This window comes from Catharus ustulatus, chromosome 35, assembly GCF_009819885.2.
Source record: "Catharus ustulatus isolate bCatUst1 chromosome 35, bCatUst1.pri.v2, whole genome shotgun sequence".
NCBI classification, from domain to species: Eukaryota; Metazoa; Chordata; class Aves; order Passeriformes; family Turdidae; genus Catharus; species Catharus ustulatus.
This window is the reverse complement of record NC_046255.1, coordinates 825,834-846,509: the sequence shown is the minus strand read 5'-3', so window position 1 is coordinate 846,509 and position 20,676 is coordinate 825,834. Positions and strand designations below refer to the sequence as shown.

At 56.6% G+C, this 20,676-nt stretch overlaps 2 protein-coding genes across 3 annotated transcripts in view; both read right to left on the bottom strand.

Annotated features, from left to right (window-relative positions):
• PPFIA3 (PTPRF interacting protein alpha 3) overlaps positions 1 to 4,552 on the bottom strand; it is a 52,491-nt gene extending 47,939 nt beyond the window's left edge. Inside the window, exons 1-2 of the mRNA XM_033084025.2 lie at positions 4,487 to 4,552; positions 819 to 1,097 (exon numbers count right to left, since the gene is read on the bottom strand). Of these exons, the coding sequence (XP_032939916.1) occupies positions 819 to 1,049 (231 nt within the window). The 5' untranslated portion in view covers positions 1,050 to 1,097; positions 4,487 to 4,552. The remainder of the gene's footprint in view (positions 1 to 818; positions 1,098 to 4,486) is intronic.
• A 4,278-nt stretch (positions 4,553 to 8,830) lies between these two features.
• LIN7B (lin-7 homolog B, crumbs cell polarity complex component) lies at positions 8,831 to 20,676 on the bottom strand. 2 transcript variants are annotated; one of them, XM_033084056.1, is made up of 7 exons: positions 20,604 to 20,676; positions 19,311 to 19,429; positions 16,254 to 16,325; positions 14,170 to 14,379; positions 10,903 to 11,063; positions 9,067 to 9,126; positions 8,831 to 8,854 (listed from the first exon to the last, which is right to left on the bottom strand). In XM_033084056.1, exons 1-6 carry the CDS (start codon positions 20,641 to 20,643, stop codon positions 9,105 to 9,107), a joined length of 624 nt encoding a protein of 207 aa, XP_032939947.1. In that variant the 5' UTR covers positions 20,644 to 20,676; the 3' UTR covers positions 8,831 to 8,854; positions 9,067 to 9,104. The 2 variants fall into 2 exon arrangements, with proteins under 2 accessions (XP_032939947.1, XP_032939946.1); XM_033084055.1 differs by lacking the exon at positions 8,831 to 8,854 and having other exon boundaries at positions 9,013 to 9,126.

The window sequence follows — 20,676 nt, the reverse complement described above, 5'->3', positions numbered from 1 at the left end:
CCTGACCTGGTCACCTGACCTGAGCTCACCTGACCTGAGCTCACCTGACCTGGTCACCTGACCTGAGCTCACCTGACCTGGTCACCTGACCTGTGCTCACCTGACCTGGTCACCTGACCTGAGCTCACCTGACCTGGTCACCTGATCTGAGCTCACCTGACCTGGTCACCCGACCTGAGCTCACCTGACCTGGTCACCTGACCTGCACTCACCTGTGCTCACCTGAGCTCACCTGACCTGTGCTCATCTGCCCAACACCTTTCCCCTTTCCCTGACCACACCCGGTTTAACCCCGCCCCCAGGCACACCACACCTGGTTCAGTCTCACCTCCAGGTGTGCCACGACCCCTCTGACCACACCCCCAAACCTTTCCACACCTGAGCTCACCTGCCCAACCCCTTTCCCCTTTCTGTGACCACACTTCCAAACTTTTTCACACCTGGCCTGCACTCACCTGGTCTCACCTGCCCAACCCCTTTCCCCTTTCTGTGACCACACCCCCAAACCTTTTCACACCTGACCTGCTTGCACCTGCACTCACCTGCACTCACCTGGTCTCACCTGCACTCACCTGAGCTCACCTGCCCAACACCTTTCCCCTTTCCCTGACCACACCTGGTTTAACCCCAGGTGTGCCAAGACCCCAAACCTTTCCATACCTGGCCTGCACTCACCTGCACTCACCTGGTCACACCTGGTCTCACCTGCCCAACCCCTTTCCCATTTCCCTGACCACACCTGGTTTAACCCCACCCTCAGGCACACCACACCCGGTCTAACCCCTCCCCCAGGTCCCCCCACCTGCGGGACCCCTCACCTGGGGCAGGGCGCTGTTGAGCTGCCGCTGCAGCAGGTCCCTCTCGTGGGCCAGGTCCCGCAGGCGCAGGTGAGCCGTGGCCAGCCCCTCCTGCGTGTCCCGCAGCGTCTCCAGCAGCCGCTCGCGCTCCCGCAGCATCTGCACCATCAGCTGCTCCAGCCCCGGCTCCTCCGGGGGGCCCGAGCCCCGCCGGGGGTCCTCGCTGATGGTGGGCAGCACCTCGCACATCATCGCGGCACCTGGGCGCACCTGGGCGCACCTGGGCGCACCTGGGGGCACCTGGAGACACCTGGGGGGGAGAGGAGACAACATCAACAACAAATCCTGAACGATCTTGGGGGTTCTGAGTGATCCTGGGGGTCCTGGCTGATGGTGGGCAGCACCTCGCACATCATCGCGGCACCTGGGCGCACCTGGGGACACCTGGAGACACCTGGGGGTGATGGGGAAACAACATCAGCAACAAATCCTGACCAATCCTGGGGGTCCTGAACCACTCTGGCGGTCCTGAGTGATGGTGACAGCACCTAGCACATCATCCCAGCACCTGGGCGCACCTGGAGACACCTGGGGGGGATGGGAGACAAGGTTATCAACAAATCCTGAACCATTCTGGGGGTCCTGACTGATCCTGGGGGTCCTGGCTGATGGTGGGCAGCACCTCACACATCATCGCGGCACCTGGGCGCACCTGGGGGCACCTGGGGGCACCTGGGGACACCTGGGGGCACCTGGAGGTGATGGGAACAGCGTCAGCAACAAATCCTGAACTATTTTGGGGGTCCTGAGTGATCCTGGGGGTCCTGGTTGATGGTGGGCAGCACCTCACACACCATGCTGGCACCTGGGCGCACCTGGGTACACCTGGGCGCATCTGGGCGCACCTGGGGACGATGGGAGACAAGGTTATCAACCATTCCTGACTATTCCTGGGGGTCCTGAGTGATCCTGAGGGGTCTCAAAACATTCTGAGGGTCCTGAGTGATGGTGGGCAGCACCTCGCACATCATCACGGCACCTGGGTGCACCTGGGCGCACCTGGAGACACCTGGGGGTGATGGGAGACAAAGTTATCAACAAATCCTGAACGATTTTGGGGGTTCTGAACCATTCCTGGGGGTCCTGAACCACTCTGGGGGTCCTGGCTGATGGTGGGCAGCACCTCGCACACCATGCTGGCACCTGGGTGCACCTGGGAGCACGTGGGGACACCTGGAGACACCTGGGGGTGATGGGAGACAAGGTTATCAACAAATCCTGTGGGCTCTGACTGATCCTGGGGTCCTGAGTGATCCAGGTGCTGATGGTGGGCAGCACCTCGTACATCATGCTGGCACGTGGGAACACCTGTGCACACCTGGGTGCACCTGGAGGTGATGGGAACAGCGTCAGCAACAAATCCTGAACGATTTTGGGGGTCCTGAGTGATCCTGAGGGGTCTCAAAACATTCTGAGGGTCCTGAACCACTCTGGGGGTCCTGGCTGATGGTGGGCAGCACCTTGCACATCATCCTGGCACCTAGGCACACCTGGGCACACCTGGGGACACCTGGGGACACCTGGGGACACCTGGGGGGGACAGGAACAGCGTCAGTAACAAATGCTGGGGGTCCTGAGTGATCCTGGGGGTTCTGAGTGATCCTGGGAGTCCTGGCTGATGGTGGGCAGCACCTCGCACATCATTGCAGCACCTGGGCGCACCTGTGCACACCTGTGCACACCTGGGCGCACCTGGGGGCACCTGGGGACGATGGGAGATAAGGTTATCAACCATTCCTGACCATTCCTGGGGGTTCTGAGTGATCCTGGGGGTCCTGACTGATGGTGGGCAGCACCTCGTGCATCATCCTGGCACCTGAGCGCACCTGGGCACACCTGGGGACACCTGGGGACACCTGGGGACACCTGGGGGTCTGGGATTGGGATTGGGGTGGGAGTGGGATGGGGATGTCAGAGGTGGGAATGGGGTTGGGATTGGGATGGGAATGGCGGGGCTGGAATTGGGATGTCAGAGCTGGAACGGGAATGGGGATGGGAATGGGAATGGGAATGGGGATGGGAATGGGAATGGGATGGGAATGGGAACGGGAATGGGAATGGGAATGGAATAGGGATGGGGATGGGAATGGGAATGGGATGGGAATGGGAATGGGGAATGGGAATGGGATGGGAATGGGATGGCGTCGGGATGGTGGGGCTGGAATTGGGATGTCAGAGCTGGAATGGGAACAAGAACAGGAATGGGATGGGAATGGGAATGGGAATGGGAATGGGAATGGAATGGAATGGTGGGGCTGGAATTGGGATGTCAGAGCTGGAATGGGAACAGGAATGGAATGGGAATGGGAACGGGAATGGGGATGGGGTCGGGGTGGCGGGGCTGGAATTGGGATGTCGGAATTGGGGTTGGGATCAGGATGGGATAGGATGGGATGGGATGGGGTCGGGGTCAGGATTGGGATGGGATGGAGATGCCAGAGCTGGAATCAGGATATTGGAGGTGGGGATGGGGTCAGGATTGGGATGTTGGGCCTGGGATGGGGATGCCAGATTTGGGATGAGGATGCCGGGGCTGGGATCGGGATGTTGGAGGTGGGGATGGGATTGGGATACAGATGCCGGATTTGGGATGGGGATGCCAGGAATGGGATCAGGATGGGGATGTCGGATTTGGAATGAGGATGTTGGGGCTGGGATTGGAATGCTGGGGATGGGATCGGGATGGGGATGCTGGATTTAGGATGAGGATACTGGGGATGGGGTCAGGATGGAGATGCCGGATTTGGGATGGAGATGCCAGGGCAGGGATCGGGCCGGGATGGAGATGCTGGATTTGGGATGGGAATGCCGGGGATGGGATCAGGATGAGGATGCCGGATTTGGAATGAGGATACTGGGGATGGGGATGCAGATGCCGGGTTTGGGATGGGAATGCCAGGGCAGGGATCGGGCCGGGATGCAGCTGCTGGAGCCGGGAATGGGGTCGGGATTGCAATTCCGGGGCTGGGGTGAGGATGCCGGGGATGGGATCGGGATGGAGATGCCGCATTCGGGATGAGGATGCCGGAGCTGGGATGGGAACGGGTCGGGATGCGGCTGCCGGAGGTGGGGATGGAGATACCGGGGGTGGGGACGGAGATGCCGGATTTGGGATGGGAATGCCTGGGCAGGGATCGGGCCGGGACGCCGCTGGCAGAGCCGGGATGGGGATGCCGGATTTGGGATGGGAATGCCGGATTTTGGGATGTGGGGATGCCGGGGCCGGGACGGGATCGGGATGCGGCTGCCGGGGGTGGGATCGGGATGGGGATGCCGGATTTGGGATGCGGATGCCGAGGCTGCGATGGGATCTGGATGCGGCTGCCGGAACTGGAATGGGATCGGGATGGAGATGCCGGATTTGGGATGGAGATGCCGGATTTGGGATCAGGATGGAGATGCCGGATTCGGGATGCGGATGGGGATGGCGATGCCGGATATGGGATGAAGATGCTGGAGCTGGGATGAGGATGGAGATGCCGAATTTGGGATGCGGATGCCGCGGCTGCGATGGGATCGCGATGCGGATGCCGGATTTGGGATGCAGATGCCGGATTTGGGATGCAGATGCCGGCCGCGGGCCGGGGGTCCCGGGGGGTGCCCGGGGGGCGCTCAGGCCCTGCTCCTACCTGGGCTCCGAGCGGCGCTGCGGCAGCTCCGGCGGAGGGAGGCGGCCCGGCGGGGAGGGGGGGCCCCGGGCTGGGGGTGGGGGGGGTCGCTGCCCGTCGCCCCCGCACCCGTTCAGGCCCTCAGCGCGCCCCGGGCCCGCCCGAGCCCCGCGGCCGCCGCCCGCCCCCCCCCCCCCGGTACCGACCCCCCCCCGGCCGGCCCCGCTAAACGCTGCGCGGGCCCTTTAAGAGCGGCGCTGATTGACAGCGGCGCGGACCAATGGGAGCGCGCCCCGGGGCTCCGGCGCTCAGCTGGCCCCGCCCCCGCGCGGGGTGGGAGGGAGGGGCGTGGCCTCGCGGGCGGCAGCCAATGGGAGCGCGCGGGGGGCGGGGCCTGGCGGGGGTGATGTCATCGGGCGGGGGCGGGGGCGGCCGCGCATGCGCGTTGCTATGGAGACGGCCCCGCCCCCTCCGCGTTGCCATGGGGATGGACCAACCCCCCCCCATCCCATCGCCATGGCAACGGGATCGCCCCATCCCAGCGTTGCCGTGGAGACGGAGCAGCGGCCGACGCGGTTGCCATGGAAACGGGAGCCCCTCCCCCTCATCCGGGTCACCGGGGACCCTGTTGCCATGGAAACGAACCACCCATCACTCTGTGTTGCCATGGAAACGAACCACCCATCCCAGTGTGTTGCCATGGAAACCGCCAGTGCGTTGCCATGGAGACAGGGCTCCACCCCCTCCCAGGTTGCCATGGATACGTGGCCCCACCCCCTCCCAGGTTGCCATGGAAACAGGAACCCCCCCATCACCATGGAAACGGCTCCACCCCCCCCCTCAGCGTTGCCATGGCAACGGCCCCAAATCTCCTTTTGTCACCCCAAGACGGCGTCAGGGCCCCTCCCCCACCCTGTGACACAGGGGTGACACTCAGGTGACAACCAGGTGACAGGTGACACCAATGACGCTCAGGTGACACTAATGACACTCAGGTGACACTCAGGTGACACAGAGGTGACACCAATGACACTCAGGTGACACTCAGGTGACACTCAGGTGACACTCAGGTGACACCAATGACACTCAGGTGACACTCAGGTGACACCAATGACACTCAGGTGACACTCAGGTGACACTCAGGTGACACTCAGCACACTCAGGTGACACTCAGGTGACATTCAGGTGACACCAATGACACTCAGGTGACACTCAGGTGACACCAATGACACTCAGGTGACACAGGTGACACTCAGGTGACACTCAGCACACTCAGGTGACACCAATGACACTCAGGTGACTCTCAGGTGACACTCAGGTGACACTCAGGTGACACTCAGGTGACATCAATGACACTCAGGTGACACAGGTGACACTCAGGTGACACTCAGGTGACACAGGTGACACTCAGGTGACACTCAGGTGACACCAATGATGCTCAGGTGACAACAATGACACTCAGGTGACACAGGTGACAACCAGGTGACACTCAGGTGACATCAATGACACTCAGGTGACACTCAGGTGACACCAATGACACTCAGGTGACACCAATGACACTCAGGTGACACTCAGGTGACACTCAGGTGACATCAATGACACTCAGGTGACACTCAGGTGACACTCAGCACACTCAGGTGACACTCAGGTGACACTCAGGTGACACTCAGCACACTCAGGTGACACTAATGACACTCAGGTGACACTCAGGTGACACTCAGCACACTCAGGTGACACTCAGGTGACACTCAGGTGACACTCAGCACACTCAGGTGACACTAATGACACTCAGGTGACACTCAGGTGACACTCAGGTGACACCAATGACACCAATGACACTCAGGTGACATCAATGACACTCAGGTGACACCAATGACACTCAGGTGACACTCAGGTGACACCAATGACACTCAGGTGACACCAATGACACCCAGGTGACACTCAGGTGACACTCAGGTGACACTCAGGTGACACCAATGACACTCAGGTGACACTCAGGTGGCATTCAGGTGACACCAATGACACTCAGGTGACACTCAGGTGACACAGAGGTGACACCAATGACACTCAGGTGACACCAATGACACCCAGGTGACACTCAGGTGACACTCAGCACACTCAGGTGACACTCAGGTGACACCAATGACACTCAGGTGACACAGGTGACACTCAGGTGGCACTAATGACACTCAGGTGACATTAATGACACACAGGTGACACTCAGGTGACACTCAGGTGACACCAATGACACTCAGGTGACATTACTGACACTCAGGTGACACAGGTGACACTCAGGTGACACAGGTGACATCAATGACACTCAGGTGACACTCAGGTGACACTCAGCACACTCAGGTGACACAGGTGACACTCAGGTGACACTCAGCTGACATCAATGACGCTCAGGTGACACTCAGGTGGCACTCAGGTGACACCAATGACACTCAGGTGACACAGGTGACACTCAGGTGACACTCAGGTGACACAGGTGACATCAATGACACTCAGGTGACACAGGTGACACTCAGGTGACACTCAGGTGGCATTCAGGTGACACCAATGACGCTCAGGTGACACAGGTGACACTGAGGTGACCCCAGCCGGGCCACACCTTTAAATATCACAATAAATACTGTACAGGGGGCGGGGCCCCACAAATACCCAAATATACACACGGGAACGGGGGGGTTGGGGGGTCCTGGGGGGGTCCCAAAAGATTTGGGGGGTCCTGGAGGGGGTCCCAGGGGAATTTGGGGTGTCCTGGGGGGGTCCCAAAATATTTGTGGGGTGTCCTGGAAGGGGTCCCAGAACAGTTTGGGGGATCCTGGGGGGTCCTGGGGGGATTTGGGGTGTCCTGGGGGGGGGTCCCAGAACAGTTTGGGGGGACCTGGGGGATTTTTGGGGTCCTGGGGGGGGGTCCCAGGGGGTCCTGGGGGCGTCCCAGAAGATTTGGGGTGTCCTGGGCAGGGGGGGTCCCAGAAGATTCGGGGAGTCCCAGGGGCTTCTGGGGGGTCCCAGAACAGTTTGGGGGGTCCTGGGGGGTGCTGGGGGGATTTTGGGGGTCCCAGAAGATTTGGGGGGTCCTGGGAGGGGTCCCAGGAGATCCCGGGGGGATTTGGGGGGTCCCAGGGGGTCCTGGAGGGGGTCCCAGAACAGTTTGGGGGGTCCTGGGGTCCCAGGGGGATTTTTGGGGTCCTGGGGGGGGGTCCCAGAGGCTCCTGGGGGGTCCCAGAACAGTTTGGGGGTCCCTGGGGGATTTTTGGGGTCCTGGGGGGGGTCCCAGGGGGTCCTGGGAGCGTCCCAGAATATTTGGGGTGTCCTGGGCAGGGGGGTCCCAGAAGATTCGGGGAGTCCCGGGGGCTTCTGGGGGGGTCCCAGAACAGTTTGGGGGGTCCTGGGGGCTCCTGGGGGGATTTTGGGGGTCCCAGAAGATTTGGGGTGTCCTGGGGGATGTGGGAGGTCCCAGAACAGTTTGAGGGGTCCCAGGGGATCCCAGAAGGATTTGAGGGGTCCTGGGGGGGTCCCAGAACAGTTTGGGGGGCCCTGGGGGGTCCTGGGGGGATTTTGGGGGTCCCAGAAGATTTGGGGGGGTCTCAGGAGGTCCCGGGGGGATTTGGGGAGTCCCGGGGGGGGGTCCCAGAAGATTTGGGGTGTCCTGGGGGATGTGGGAGGTCCCAGAACAGTTTGAGGGGTCCTGGGGGGTCCCAGAAGATTTGGGGTGTCCTGGGGGGATTTGGGGGGGTCCCAGGAGGTCCCAGGGGAATTTGGGGAGTCCTGGGGGGTGTCCCAGGAGGTCCCAGGGGGGTCCCAGAAGATTTGGGGGGTCTCAGGAGGTCCCGGGGGGATTTGGGGTGTCCTGGGGGGGGGTCCCAGAACAGTTTGGGGGGTCCCAGGGGATCCCAGAAGGATTTGAGGGGTCCTGGGGGGGTCCCAGAACAATTTGGGGGGCCCTGGGGGGTCCTGGGGGGATTTGGGGGGTCCCAGAACCATTTGGGGGTCCCAGGGAGTCCCAGAAGATTTGGGGTGTCCTGGGGGGTCCCAAAAGATTTGGGGTGTCCTGGGAGGGGGTCCCAGAACAGTTTGGGGGGTCCTGGGGGGGTCCCAGAAGATTTGGGGTGTCTGGGGGGGTTTGGGGGGTCCCAGGAGGTCCCGGGGGGTCCCAGAACAGTGTGAGGGGTCCCGAGAGGGAAGTCCCAAAAAATTTGGGGTGTCCTGGGCAGGGGGTCCCAGAAGATTTGGGGTGTCCTGGGAGGGGGTCCCAGAATATTTTGGGGGTCCCAGTGGGGGTCCCAGAAGATTTGGGGGGTCCTGGAGGGATTTGGGGGGTCCCAGGAGGTCTCAGGGGGGTCCCAGAATATTTGGGGGGTCCTGGGGGGGTCCCAGAAGATTCAGGGGGTCCCATGAGGTCCTGGAGGGATTTGGGGGTCCCAGAGGATTTGGGGGGTCCCAGGAGGTCCTGGAGGGATTTGGGGGTCCCAGGAGGTCCCGGGGGTCTTTGGGGTGTCCTGGGGCGGTCCCATGGGAGGGGTCCCGGGGGATTTGGGGTGTCCTGGGGGGGGTCCCAGAACAGTTTGGGGGTCCCAGGGGAATTTGGGGTGTCCTGGGGGGGTCCCAGAAAATTTGGGGCGTCCTGGAGGTTTCAACCCCTCGATTCCAGCGACCTGTGGGGAAAATTGGGGAGGGGTCAGCGGGGTTTGGGGGGAAATTTGGGGGGTGAAGGGTTTGGGGATTTGGGACACAGAGGTTTAGGGGATTTGGGGACAGGGAGATTTGGGATTTAGGGGATTTGGGACAGGGGGATTTGGGGCTCAGGGATTTAGGATTTAGGGTTTAGGGGATTTGGGATTTTGGATCCCTCACGAGTAGCTGTTGTGCTGGCAGTGCTGGGTTTAGGGGACTTGGGGCTCAGGGATTTGGGGCTCAGGGATTCAGGATTTAGGGTATTTAGGATTTAGGGGATTTAGGGTCCCTCACAAGTAGCTGTTGTGCTGGCAGTGCTGGGGTTTAAGGGATTTGGAGCTCAGGGATTTAGGATATAGAATTTAGGATTTAGAGGATTTAGGGTTTAGGGGATTTAGGATTTAGGATCCCTCACGAGTAGCTGTTGTGCTGGCAGTGCTGGAGTTTAGGGGATTTGGGACAGGGGGATTTGGGACAGGGGGATTTGGGACAGGGGGATTTGGAGCTCAGGGATTTAGGATATAGAATTTAGGATTTAGGGATTTAGGATTTGGGGTTTAGGGGATTTAGGATTTAGGATCCCTCACGAGTAGCTGTTGTGCTGGCAGTGCTGGGGTTTAGGGGACTTGGGGCTCAGGGATTTGGGGCTCAGGGATTTAGGATTTAGGGGATTTAGGATTTGGGTCCCTCACAAGTAACTGTTCTGCTGGCGGTGCAGGGATTTAGGACAGGGAGATTTAGGGCTCAGGAATTTAGGGTTTAGGGGATTTAGGGGATTTAGGATTTGGGGTTTATGATTTGAGGTCCCTCATGAGTAGCTGTTGTGCTGGCAGTGCTGGGGTTTAGGGGATTTGGGACAGGCTCAGGGATTTAGGATTTAGGGTTTAGGGGATTTAGGATTTAGGATCCCTCACAAGTAACTGTTGTGCTGGTAGTGCTGGGGTTTAGGGGATTTGGGGCTCAGGGATTTAGGGTTTGGGAGATTTAGGATTTAGGGGATTTAGGATCCCTCACGAGTAGCTGTTGTGCTGGCAGTGCTGGGATTTAGGGGATTTGGGACAGGGGGATCTGGGGCTCAGGAATTCAGGGTTTAGGGGATTTAGGGGATTTAGGATCCCTCACGAGTAGCTGTTGTGCTGCAGTGCTGGGGTTTAAGGGATTTGGAGCTCAGGGATTTAGGATATAGAATTTAGGATTTAGAGGATTTAGGATTTAGGGTTTAGGGGATTTAGGATTTAGGATCCCTCACGAGTAGCTGTTGTGCTGGCAGTGCTGGGGTTTAGGGGACTTGGGGCTCAGGGATTTGGGGCTCAGGGATTTAGGATTTAGGGGATTTAGGATTTGGGTCCCTCACAAGTAGCTGTTGTGCTGGCGCTGCCGGGATTTAGGATTTGGGGCCCAGGGATTTAGGATTTAGGTTTTAGGGGATTTAGGATTTGGAGCTCAGGCATTCAGGATTTAGGATTTAGCGGATTTAGGGGATTTAGGATTTGGGGCTCAGGGATTTAGGATTTAGGGATTTAGGGGATTTAGGATTTAGGGGATTTAGGGTTTATGGAATTTAGGGGATTTGGGATTTAGGGTCCCTCATGAGTAGCTGTTGTGCTGGCAGTGCTGGGGTTTAGGGAATTTGGGACAGGGGGATTTGGGACAGGGGGATTTGGGACAGGGGGATTTGGAGCTCAGGGATTTAGGATATAGGATTTAGAGGATTTAGGATTTGGGGTTTAGGGGATTTAGGATTTAGGATCCCTCACGAGTAGCTGTTGTGCTGGCGCCGCCGCGCCGTGCGCAGTTTCTCGAACCGCGCCTCCATCTCCTCGAGCACGCGCGGCGTGTAACGAACCACGAGCTTCACCGAGCCCTGCGCCGCCTTCAGCAGCTCCACGGCGCGCTCGTGCTGCTCCCCCTCCACGCTCTGCGCCCAAAAATCCCAAATGGAATCCCAAAAACAAACCCAGAACCTTCCCTGACCCCAAAATCCCACCCAGAACCCACCCAGAACCCCAAATCCCTGCGCCGCCTTCAGCAGCTCCACGGCGCTCGTGCTGCTCCCCCTCCACGCTCTGCACCCCAAAATCCCAAATGGAACCCCAAAAACAAACACAGAACCCCAAAAACCCCAATGGAACCCCAAAATCCCAACCAGAATCCCAAAAACAAACCCAAAATCCCACCCAGAACCCCCAAATCCCACCCAGAGCCCCAAATCCCTGCGCCGCCTTCAGCAGCTCCACGGTGCTTGTGCTGCTCCCCCTCCATGCTCTGCACCCCAAAATCCCAAATCAAACCCCAAAAACAAACACCAAATCCCACCCAGAACCCCAACAAACCCCAACCTAACCCCCCAAACCTCCTCCAATCACCCCAAACCCCAATATAACCCAAACAAACCCCAATATAACCCCCCAAAAACCCCAAATTTCCCCCAAATAATCCCAAAAACCCCAAATTCCCCTCACTCACCACCCCATTGACACTGAGCAGCTGGTCCCCCCTCTTGAGCCCCCGTGCCTGTCTGCCACCCCCAAACCCCAACTGAACCACCCCAAAATCCCAATTTATCCACCCCAAATCACCTCCAATCACCCCAAAAACCCAATTTAACCACCCCAAATCCCAATTTAACCACCCCAAACCCCAATTTATCCAAACCAAATGTCCTCTAATCACCCCAAACCCCAATTTATCGACCCCAAACCCCCCCAAACTTCTTCCAATCACCCCAAAATCCCAACTGAACCCTCTCAAACCCCAATATAACCACTCCAAACTCCAATTTATCCACCCAAACCCCAATATAACTCCAACAAACCCCAATTTATCCACCCCAAACCCCAACTTAAGCTCCCCAAACCTCCTCCAATCACCCCAAATCTCAATTTAACCACCCCAAAGTCCAACTTAACCCCCCAAAATCCCAATTTATCCACCCTAAACCCTGACTTAAACCCCTTAAATCTCCTCCAATCACCCCAAAATCCCAATTTATCCACCCCAAATCCCAATATAACACCCTCAAACCCCAATTTAACCCCAATAAACCCCAATTTAACCACCCCAAACCCCCCAAAAACCCCAAATTTCCCCCCAAAAATCCCCCAAAAAACCAAAAAAACCCCCAAATTTCCCCCCAAAAAAACCCCAAAAACCCCAAATTTCCCCACTCACCACCCCATTGACGCTGAGCAGCTGCTCCCCTCAATTTGAACCTCCCAGTGCCCCCCAAATCCCCCCCAAAACCCCAATATAACCCCAATATAACCCCCCAAAAATCCCAAAAAAACCCCAAAAAACCCCAAAAAACCCCAAAAAAACCCAAAAAAACCCCAAAATCCCCCCAGACTCACCACCCCATTGACGCTGAGCAGCTGCTCCCCCCAATTTCAGCCTCCCAGCCCCCAAATCCCAATATAAGGCCCCCAAAAATCCCAAATTTCCCCCCAGAAATCCCAAAAAAACCCCAAAAAAACCCAAAAAAAACCCCAAAAAACCCCAAATTTCCCCTCACTCACCACCCCATTGACACTGAGCAGCTGCTCCCCCCAATTTGAGCCTCCCAGCCCCCCAAATCCCCCCCAAACCCCAATATAACCCCCCCAAACCCCAATTTTACCCCCCAAACCCCAATATAACCCCCCAAAAATCCCAAAAAACCCCAAAAAATCCCAAAAAAACCCCAAAAAAAAACCCAAAAAAAACCCCAAAACCCCCAAATCTCCCCTGACTCACCACCCCATTGACACTGAGCAGCTGGCCCCCCCCAATTTGAGCCTCCCAGCCCCCCAAATCCCCCCCAAAACCCCAATATAACCCCAATATAACCTCCCAAAAATCCCCAAAAAACCCCAAAAAAACCCAAAAAAACCCCAAAAAACCCCAAATTTCCCCTCACTCACCACCCCATTGACGCTGAGCAGCTGCTCCCACCTCTTGAGCCCCCCGTGGCGGTCGGCCACCCCCAAATCCCCCCCCAAATCCCCCCCAAAACCCCAATTTAACCAACCCAAACCTCCTCCAATCACCCCAAAATCCCAATTTATCCACCCCAAATCCCAATATAACCCCAACAAACCCCAATTTAACTCCAACAAACCCCAATTAAACCCCAACAAACCCCAATATAACCCCCCAAAATCCAATATAACCCCCCTAAAACTCCAATATAAGCCCCCCAAACCCCCCCAAAATCCCAATTTAACCCCCCAAAAATCCCAAAAAACCCCAAAAAAATCCCAAAAATCCCAATTTTCCCCTCACTCACCACCCCATTGACACTGAGCAGCTGGTCCCACCGATTTGAGCCTCCCAGCCCCCCAAATCCCCCCCAAAACCCCAATATAACCCCAATACAACCCCCCAAAAATCCCAAAAAAAACCCCAAAAAATCCCAAAAAATCCCAAAAAAACCCAAAAAAACCCCAAATCTCCCTCACTCACCACCCCACTGACGCTGAGCAGCTGCTCCCCCCAATTTGAGCCTCCCAGCCCCCCAAATCCCCCCCAAAACCCCAATATAACCCCCCAAAAACCCCAATATAACCCCAATATAACTCCCCAAAAATCCCAAAAAAACCCCAAAAAATCCAAAAAAATCCCAATTTAACCCCAAAAAAACCCCAAAAAAACCCCAAAAACCCCAAATTTTCCCCTCACTCACCACCCCATTGACGCTGAGCAGCTGGTCCCCCCTCTTGAGCCCCCCGTGGTGGTCGGCCACCCCCAAATCCCCCCCAAATCCCCCCCAAAACCCCAATTTAACCAACCCAAACCTCCTCCAATCACCCCAAAATCCCAATTTATCCACCCCAAACCCCAAAATAACCCCAACAAACCCCAATTTAACTCCAACAAACCCCAATTAAACCCCAACAAACCCCAATATAACCCCCCAAAATCCAATATAACCACCCTAAAACTCCAATATAACCCCCCCAACCCCCCCCAAAATCCCAATTTAACCCCCCAAAAAATCCCAAAAAATCCCAAAAAACCCCAAAAACCCCAAATCTCCCCTCACTCACCACCCCATTGACGCTGAGCAGCTGGTCCCCCCTCTTGAGCCCCCCGTGGCGGTCGGCCACCCCCCCGGGGATGACCCTGGAGATGTAGATTGGCGAGTTCTGCTCCTTGCCCCCCATGATGTTGAAGCCCAAACCCTCCTCGGTCTTGGGCAGCTCCACCACCCGCGGGTGGGCGTGGCCCTCGCTGGCGGCGAACGCGGCCACCGTGGCCTGGGGACAGAGGGGACAGAGGGGACACTCAGGGGGATTGGGGACATTGGGGACATTGGGGACATTGAGGGGATTGGGGACATTGGGGGGATTGGGGACAGAGGGGACAGTCAGGGGGATTGGGGACATTGGGGACAATGGGAGGATTGGGGGGATTGGGGACAGTCAGGGGGATTGGGGACATTGAGGGGATTGGGGACAGAGGAGACATTGGGGACATTGGGGGGATTGGGGACATGGGGACAGTCAGGGGACAGTCAGGGGGATTGGGGACATTGAGGGGAGAGGGGACATTGAGAAGATTGAGGGGAGTGGGGACACAGGGACAGAGGGGACATGGGGACACTGGGGCAGTGGGGACAGTGAGGGGACATTGGGGACAGTCAGGGGACAGTGGGGACATTGAGGGGATTGGGGACATTGGGGACATGGGGACAGAGGGGACAGTCAGGGGGATTGGGGACATTGGGGGGATTGAGGGAGATTGAGGGGGATTTAGGACATTGGGGACAGTCAGGGGACAATGAGGGGATTGGGAACAGAGGGGACAGTCAGGGGACATTGGGGACAATGGGGACAGAGAGGACACTCAGGGGACAGAGGGGACATTGAGGGGATTGGGGGGATTGGGGACATTGGGACAGAGGGGACATGGGGACAGTCAGGGGACAGTGGGGACAGCCAGGGGATTGGGGGGATTGGGGACATGGGGACAATGGAGGGATTGGGGACAGTCAGGGGACAGTCAGGGGACATTGGGGGGATTGGGGACATGAGGACAGAGGGGACATTGGGGAAAGAGGGGACAGTCAGGGGACAGTGAGGGACATTGGGGACATTGAGAAGATTGAGGGGATTGAGAACATTGGAGGGATTGGGGACATTGGGGACATTGGGACAGAGGGGACACTCGGGGGACAGAGGGGACAGTGAGGGGACATTGGGGGGGATTGGGGACACTGGGGACAATGGGGACATTGTGGGGATTGGCAACAGTGAGGGGACAGTGAGGGCAGAGGGACAGAGGGGACAGTCAGGGACATTGGGGGGATTGGGGACAGTCAGGGGACATTGGGGACATGGGGACAGAGGGGACATTGGGGACAGACAGACACAGGGGGGTGACAAACAGGGACAGCCCCAGGATGGGGGGAGAAATTGGGGTCCCACGATGATTTTTGGGGTCCCCTTTGTGATTTTTGGGGTCCCCAGGGGTGTTTTGGGGGTCCCAGGACGATTTCTGAGGTCCCCAAGCCGTTTTTGGGGTGTCCCTTGATAATTTTTGGGGTCCCAGGATGATTTTTGGGTACCTTGGTGGTGGCGTGGGCGCGGATCTCGGGGCTCCCTGTGCGTTTTTTGGGGTCCCCTTTTTGGTTTTTGGGGTCCCAGGGTGAATTTTGGGGTCCCCAGACCGTTTTTGGGGTCCCTGGATGATTTTTGGGGTCCCCAGGATGATTTTTGGGATCCCCAGGATGATTTTGGGGTTCCCTGTGTGGTTTTTGGGGTCCCCAGGCTGATTTCTGGGGTGCCCAAGATGATTTTTGGGGTCCCAGGGTGGATATTGGGGTCCCAGGGCTGAGTCCCAGATGATTTTTGGGGTCCCCTTTGTGATTTTTGGGGTGTCCCAGGATGATTTTTGACGTCCCCTGGGTGGATTTTGGGGTCCCAGGATGGATTCTGAGATCCCAGTGTGATTTTTGGGGTGTCCCAGGATGGATTTTGGGGTCCCTGGATGATTTTTGGCGTGTCCCAGGATGGATTTTGAGGTCCCCAAGATGATTTTTAGGATCCCCAGGATTTATTTTAGGGTCCCCTGTGTGATTTTTGGGGTCCCCAGGATGATTTTTGGGGTCCCCAGGATGATTTTTGGGTACCTTGGCGGTGGCGTGGGCGCGGATCTCGGGGCTCCCCGCGATGTCCAAGGTGTCGTAGAGCTGCTCATAGACCTGGGGGGGACCCCAAAATTGGGGGGGGACCCCAAAACTGGGGAGGGGGACCCCAAAATTGGGGAGGGGGACCCCAAAATTGGGGAGGGGGAAACCCCAAAATCCCAGGGCAGCCCCCCCTGAACCCCCCAAGGGAACCTGGGGAGATTTGGGGGGGCCCAGGGGAGATTTTGGGGTCCCTTGGGTGGATTTTGGGGTTCCCTGGGGGAATTTTGGGGTGGATTTTGGGGTTTTTGAGGTTCCCAGGTGGGTTTTGGGGTCCCTGGGTGGATTTTGGGGATCCCCGGGCAATTTTTGGGATCCCCTGGGTGGATTTTGGGGTGGATTTGGTGGATTTTGGGGGTTCCTGGATGGATTTTGGGGTTCCCTGGTGAATTTTGGGGTTCCCTGGATGGATTTTGGGGTTCCCTGGATGGATTTTGGGGATCCCTGGTGGATTTTGGGGTGAATTTTTGGGGTTTTTGAGGTTCCCCAGGTGGGTTTTGGGGATCCCTGGGTGAATTTTGGGGTCCCCAAGCAGATTTTGAGGTTCCCAGGTGGATTTTGGGGTTCCCTGGTGAATTTTGGGGTTTTCCCATGTGAATTTTAGGGTTCCCTGGGTGGATTTTGGGGTCCCTTGGGTGGATTTTGGGGATCCCTGGGGAAATTTTGGGGTGGATTTTGGGGTTTTTGAGGTTCCCCAGGTGGATTTTGGGGTTCCCAGGTGAATTTTGGGGTCCCTTGGGTGGATTTTGGGGTCGTTTTTGGGGTCCCTAGGTGGAATTTGGGGTTCTCAGGTGTGGATTTTGGGGTGATTTTGGGGTTGTTTGGGGATTCCCAGTTGGATTTTGGGGTTTCCCAGCTGTATTTGGGGTGGATTTTGGGGTTTTTTGGTGGTTCCCAGGTGTGTTTTGGGGCAGACTTTAGGGGATTTTGGTTTTTTTGGGTTTCCCATGTGCATTTTGGGTTGGATTTTGGGGTGATTTTGGTTTTTTTGGGGATTCCCAGCTGGATTTTGGGGTTCCCAGCTGTATTTGGGGCAGATTTTGGGGTGGATTTTGGGTGTTTTTGGGGTTCCCAGGGTGGATTTTGGGGATTCTCAGATGGATTTTGGGGTTTCCAGGTGTGTTTTGGGATGGATTTTAGGGGATTTTGGATTTTTTGGGTTTCCCATGTGCATTTTGAGGCAGATTTTGGGGTGATTTTGGTTTTTTTGGGGTTCCCAGCTGGATTTTGGGGCTCCCAGGTGGATTTTTTGGGGTTCCCAGTCACATCTGGGGTAGATTTTGGGGTTATTTGGGGGTTTTTTTTGGGGTTCCCAGGTGGATTTTGGGGCTTTTTGGGGTTCCCAGCCGTATCTGGGGCAGATTTCGGGGTGATTTTGGATGTTTCTGGGGTTCCCAATTGGATTTTGGGGATTCCCAGCTATATCTGGAGCAGGTTTTGGGGTGATTTTGGGTTTTTCTGGGGTTCCCAGGTGGATTTTGGGGTTTCCCAGGTGCGATTTGGGTTGGATTTTGGGGTGATTTTGGGGGGATTTTGGGGTTCCCAGCTGGATTTTGGGGTGATTTTAGGTTTTTTTGGGATTCCCATCTGTGTTTGGGGTGGATTTGAAAATCCCCAGGTGGATTTTAGGGGATTTGGGGGGATTTTGGGGTTCCCATGCGCATTTTGGGGCAGATTTTGGGGTGATTTTGGTATTTTTGGGGTTCCCAGGTGGATTTTGGGGGTTCCCAGCTGTATTAGGGGCAAATTTTGGGGTGATTTTGGGTTTTTTTGGGGCTCCCAGGTGAGTTTTTGGGTTTTTTCGGGGTTCCCAGGTGAGTTTTGGGTTGGATTTCGGGGTGATTTTGGTTTTTTGGGGGTTCCCATGTGCATTTTGGGGCTCCCAGGTGAGTTTTTGGTGGTTCCCATGTGCATTTTGGGTTGGATTTCGGGGTGATTTTGGTTTTTTTGGGTTTCCCAGGTGCGATTTGGGGCAGATTTCGGGGTGATTTTGGTGCTTTTGGGGCTCCCAGGTGGATTTTGGTGGTTCCCAGCTGTATCTGGGGCAGATTTTGGGGTGAATTTTGGGGTGATTTTGGTTTTTTGGGGGTTCCCAGGTGCATTTTGGGTTGGATTTTGGGGTGATTTTGGATTTTTTTGGGGTTCCCAGCTGTATTTAGGGCAGATTTTGGGGTGGATTTTGGGGCTTTTTGGGGGTTCCCAGATGGATTTTGGTGTTCCCAGCTGTATCTGGGGCAGATTTTAGGGGATTTTGGGGTTTTTTTGGGATTCCCAGGTGGATTTTGGGTTTCCCAGGTGCGATTTCAGGGTGATTTTGGATTATTTGGGGTTCCCAGGTGCATTTTGCGATGGATTTTAGGGGATTTTGGGGTTTTTTGGGTTTCCCAGGTGTGATTTGGGTTGGATTTTGGGGTGATTTTGGTATTTTTGGGGTTCCCAGGTGCAATTTTGGGCAGGTTTTGGGTGATTTTGAGTTTTTTGTGGGTTCCTAGCTAGATTTGGGGTGGATTTTGAGGGTTGCCAGATGGATTTTGGGGTTCCCAGGTGTATTTTGGAGAGGGTTTTGGGGTGGATTTTGGGTGTTTAGGGGTTCCCAGCTGGATTTTGAGGGTTCCCAGGTGGGTTTTGGGGTGGATTTTAGGGGATTTTTGGTTTTTTGGGGTTCCCAGCTGTATTTGGGGTGGGTTTTGTGGCAGATTTTGGGGTTCCCAATTGGATTTTGGGGATTCCCAGCTGTATCTGGGGCAGATTTTGGGGTGATTTTGGTTTTTTTGGGGTTCCCAGCTGTATTTTGGGCAGGTTTTGGGGTAGGTTTCAGGGTAATTTTGAATTTTTTGGGTTTCCCAGGTGTATTTTGGGTTGGATTTTGGGGTGATTTGGTTTTTTTTGGGGTTCCCAGGTGGATTTTTGGGTTTTTTTGGGGTTCCCAGGTGGATTTTGGTGGTTCCCAGCTGTATCTGGGTTGGATTTCGGGGTGATTTTGGGTTTTTTTGGGGTCACCTCGCGGATGGCCGAGCAGAATTTGCTCTGCAGGACCCTCTGCAGCGCCTGCAGTTTCTGGGGGGGCAGCTCCCCGCTGCGCTGGAGCCGCTCCAGCAGCTCCACGGCCCGGGACACGTCTGGGGGACACAAAAATAACCAAAATAACACCAGGGTCAGCTCAAAAAACACCTAAAATTACCTCAGGGTCAGCCCAAAAAAAACCCAAATAACACCAGGGTCAGCCCAAAAAACACCCAAAATTACCTCAGAGTCACTCCAAAATTCCTCCCAAAATCACCCCAAAACCAAACCCTGAAACACTCCAAAAGAGCCCCAAAAATACACGAGAATCACCCCAAAAATCAGCCCAAAAAATCCCAAAAATTACCCCAAAATCAAACCCGGAAACACCCAAAAAATCCCAAAATCAACCCAAAATTTCCCCCAGAGTCACCCCAAAATCAACCCAGAGTCACCAAAAAAAAAAATTCCCAAAAATCACCCCAAAAAAACCCCTCAGACCCCTCCCCAAAATTTGCCAGGATCCCCCAAAATTCCCCCAGGACCCCTCAGACCCCTCCCCAAATTCCCCCAAACCTTCCAGGACCCCCAAAATCCCCCAGGACCCCCCCAGAACTCCTCAGACCCCTCCTCAAAATCCCTCAGGACCCCCCAAATCCCCCCAGGAACCCCCAGGACCCCTCAGACCCCTCCCCAAACCCCTCAGGACCCCCCAAAACCCCCTCAGACCCCTCCCCAAAATTCCCCCAGGACCCCCCAAACCCCTGAGACCCCTCAGACCCCTCCCCAAATCCTCCCAGGATCCCCCAGACCCCTCCCCAATCCCCCCCAGGACCCCCAAGTAGCCCCCAGGACCCCCCAAAATTCCCCCAGGACCCCCCAGACCCCTCCCCAAAATCCCCCAGGACCCCCAAGGAGCCCCCAGGACCCCTCAGACCCTTCCCCAAAATCCCTCAGACCCCTCCCCAAACCCCCCCAGGACCCCCCAAATCCCACAGGACCCCCCAAAACCCCCTCAGACCCCTCCTCAAAATCCCTCAGGACCCCCCACGACCCCCCAACCCCTCAGGACCCCTCAGACCCCTCCCCAAAATCCCCCCAGGACCCCCTAAAATTCCCCCCTCTCCCCTTTCCCCTCCCTCCACGGCCCCTTTTCACCCCCCCAACCCCCTCTTAGCGCCCCCTCCCACACTCCCCACACCCCCCACCCCCCAAAATCCCAAAAATCCCCCAAAATCCCCCCAAAATCCCCCCAAAATCCCCCCAAATTCCCCCCAAATTCCCTCGTACCCCGCTCCAGCCCCAGCGCGTCCCCGCTCAGCGCGGCCATCTTGGCCAGGCCACGCCCACTCACTGACCACGC

Coding starts and splice junctions, on each gene's coding strand:
- LIN7B (XM_033084056.1), bottom strand. CDS start 20,643: ATGGCCGCGCTGAGCGGGGACGCGCTGGGGCTGGAGCGGG. Junction 14,380..16,253: donor GCGCCCACGCCACCGCCAAG/GTACCCAAAAAT, acceptor CTCTGTCCCCAG/GCCACGGTGGCCGCGTTCGC. Junction 11,064..14,169: donor TGCTCAGCGTCAATGGGGTG/GTGAGTGAGGGG, acceptor TTTTGGGCGCAG/AGCGTGGAGGGGGAGCAGCA.